The sequence below is a fragment of the Corapipo altera genome, unplaced genomic scaffold (assembly GCF_003945725.1).
Source record: "Corapipo altera isolate COAL_440 unplaced genomic scaffold, ASM394572v1 60889, whole genome shotgun sequence".
Classification (NCBI taxonomy): Eukaryota; Metazoa; Chordata; class Aves; order Passeriformes; family Pipridae; genus Corapipo; species Corapipo altera.
In genome coordinates, this window is record NW_020886126.1 from 3437 (window position 1) to 6717 (window position 3281).

The 3281-nt window shown below is 59.5% G+C and overlaps 1 protein-coding gene across 1 annotated transcript in view; it reads left to right on the top strand.

Annotated features, from left to right (window-relative positions):
* Nucleotides 1-2945, top strand: part of LOC113941028 (maestro heat-like repeat-containing protein family member 1) — a gene marked incomplete at both ends in the record, with an annotated part of 5604 nt that extends 2659 nt beyond the window's left edge. Inside the window, 2 exons of the mRNA XM_027632189.1 lie at nt 65-217; nt 2791-2945. Coding sequence (XP_027487990.1) covers nt 65-217; nt 2791-2945 — 308 coding nt within the window. The remainder of the gene's footprint in view (nt 1-64; nt 218-2790) is intronic.
* Nucleotides 2946-3281: the final 336 nt, after the last annotated feature.

Sequence of the window (3281 nt, forward strand, 5' to 3'; positions counted from 1 at the left end):
GGGAAGTTGGGTGGTCCCTGGTGTCACCCAGGTGACAGAATTCCCACTTCTCGCCCTCCCACAGGTGATTGGGAAGCGGATCCCTCCGGATCAGCTCATGAACCTGCTGCTGTCCCTGTTTGAGGGGCTGGGGGATCCCGACAGGAATTGCTCCCGCGCCGCCACCGTCATCATCAACTGCCTGCTCAAGGAACGGGGAGGGGTCCTGCAGGAGAAGGTAAAAAATAAATCCAGCTGCTGAGCACGGGAGCTGCTTCCAGAGGCATCTCCAGAGGGGTCTTGCCCCCTTTCTTCCCATGGATCTGGCTGGATAATTCCCACCACTGGGATAATTCACCGGGATGGGCAGGGAAGGTCCGGGAAGGGGCAGGTCCTTGAGGGGTTGCCCAGAGGGAAGGGGGTTGACCCCTGTCGTGGGATCCTGGAATGGTTTGGGATGGAAAGGGCTTGAGGGTCATCCATTCCCACCCCCTGCCACGGGCAGGGACACCTCCCACCATCCCAGGGGGATCCAACATGGTCTGGGATGCTTCCAGGGATGGGGCAGCCACAGCTCCTCTGGGAATTCCATCCCAGCCCCTCCCCACCCTCCCAGCCAGGAATTCCTTCCCAATATCCCATCTAACCCCGGGAAGCCATTCCCTGTGTGCTGTCCCTCCATCCCTTGTCCCCAGTCCCTCTCCAGCTCTCCTGGAGCCCCTTCAGGCCCTGGAAGTGGCTCCAAGCTCTCCCTGGATCCTTCCCCTTCTCCAGGTGAACATTCCCAGCTCTCCCAGCCTGGCTCCAGAGCAGAGGGGCTCCAGAGCCCTGGGAGCATCTCCGTGTCCCCTCTCTGTCCCCACCATCCCCTGGCTCACACCTGCCATTCCCACCACGTTTTTTCCCAAAGGAACACACCTGTCCCAAAGTTTTCTGGGGACCTTCCTACTGACCTTCCTCGTTCTCCACTCACAATCCCCTCCCTCCTCCACCCTCCCGTTGATGTTCCTGACATTCCCCTCCCTCCTCATTCCTCCCATGGATGTTCCTGACATTCCCCTCCCTCCTCCATCCTCCCATTGCTGTTCCTGACATTCCCCTCCCTCCTCATTCTTCCCGTTGGTGTTCCTGACATTCCCCTCCTTCCTCATTCCTCCTGATGGTGTTCCTGACGTTCCCCTCCCTCCTCCACCTTCCTATGGATGTTCCTGATGTTCCCCTCCCTCCTCCACCTTCCTATGGATGTTCCTGACATTCCCTTCCCTCTTCCACCCTCCCACTGGTGTTCCTGACATTCCCCTCCTTCTTCATTCCTCCCATTCCTGTTCCTGACATTCCCTTCCCTCCTCATTCTTCCCGTTGGTGTTCCTGACATTCCCCTCCCTCCTCCATCCTCCCATGGATGTTCCTGACATTCCCTTCCTTCCTCATTCTTCCCGTTGGTGTTCCTGACATTCCCCTCTCTCCTCCATCCTCCCATGGATATTCCTGACATTCCCCTCTCTCCTCCCTCCTCCTGTTGGTGTTCCTGACGTTCCCCTCCCTCCTCCATCCTCCCGCTGGCTCCGACTGGAGCTGAGGAGTTCAGCGTTACCAGGAGGGCTCTCACTCCCGTGAAACCTTCGGATCAGCCCGTTGTTCCTGGCTGGAAAACCGGCTGGAATGTTCTGGGGGGAGAGGGCTCAGAGGTGCTGGACACAGGAGGCTTTTTAATCTAATCCCCACCTTGGGGGCCGAGCTCCCCCCTCTCTCCCTCCCTTCCCTCAATAATTGGAAACACCGGGTTCCCCCCTTCCCGCTTTTTCCCGGGATTTGCGGGCACTGGAGCTCCCGCTGCTCGTTACCTCATTCCCGGGATCCGACCCGGGAACGCTCCAGCTGCCGTGTGACTCACCTTTGGGTCGGCCCCAGATCCTGAAACCCGACCTGTTGCTAAGCCTGGGAGCCGCTCTGGGGCCGAGCTGAGCTCAGCCCCGGGGGCCGGAGGGTTCTCCAGATCCCGGCCTAATCCCGGGAATTTGCCGCCAGCTCCTCCCCCCCTCCCCGAACTTCCTCTTGGCCTTAACGCGCCTTTTGCGGCTCGGAGGGAGAGCTGAGGGGTCTCCTCACGTTCAGCTCCGGCTCCTCTGCTGCTCCCAGGCCCAGGTTTATTTGGGATATTGGGAAAATCCATTCCCACCCCCTGCCATGGGCAGGGACACCTCCCACCATCCCAGGGGGATCCAGCCTGGTCTGGGATGCTTCCAGGGATGGGGCAGCCACAGCTCCTCTGGGAATTCCAGCCCAGCCCCTCCCCACCCTCCCAGACAGGAATTCCTTCCCAATATCCCATCTAACCCTGGGAAGCCATTCCCTGTGTGCTGTCCCTCCATCCCTCATCCCAAATCCCTCTCCAGCTCTCCTGGAGCCCCTTTAGGCCCTGGAAGGGGCTCCAAGCTCTCCCTGGATCCTTCCCTTCTCCAGGTTGGACATTCCCAGTTTTCCCAACCTGGTTCCACTGGAACGATTCGAGTGGGAAGGAATTTTAAGGATCACCCATTCCCACCCTGTGCCACGGGCAGGGACACCTCCCACCATCTCAGGGGGATCCAACCTGGCCTGGGATGCTTCCAGGGATGGGGCAGCCACAGCTTCTCTGGGAATTCCATCCCAGACCCTCCCCACCCTCCCAGCCAGTAATTCCTTCCCACTATCCCACCTAACCCTGGGAAACCATTCCCTGTGTCCTGTCCCTCCATCCCTCATCCCAAATCCCTCTCCAGCTCTCCTGGAGCCCCTTCAGGCCACCACACATTCCTTCCCCTCTCCCAGATCCCGGACATCGTGAGCATCATCCACGGGAAGCTGGAGGAGGTGGACGAGGAGCACCTTCGGAAGGCGGCCCAGCAGACCGTGTACATCCTGGCGGCCCAGCATTCCAGCCTCGTGGTCTCCAGCCTCCTGGGCAGCTCCCTGCCCTTCGACAGGTCCTGCCCAAAGCCCTCCTCCGACCCCTCAATCCTGCTGGGATTTCCTCTGGGAGATGAGGGATCCGAGATGGTTTTCCAGAGGGGGGGAGTTTCCGCCTCGGCCTTTGTCTCATTTCTCCAGCATCCAGATCCTGCTGGGATTTCCTTTGGATGCTGGAGGGTTGGGGCTGGTTTTTGGGGTGTTGCCCATAAACTCCTTTCTCCAGTATCCAGACCCTGCTGGGATTTCCTTTGGGTACTGGAGGGTTGGAGCTGGTTTTTTGGGGTGTTCTCCACATCCTCCTTTGGCTCCTTTCTCCAGCATCCAGATCCTTCTGGGATTTCCTTTGGGAG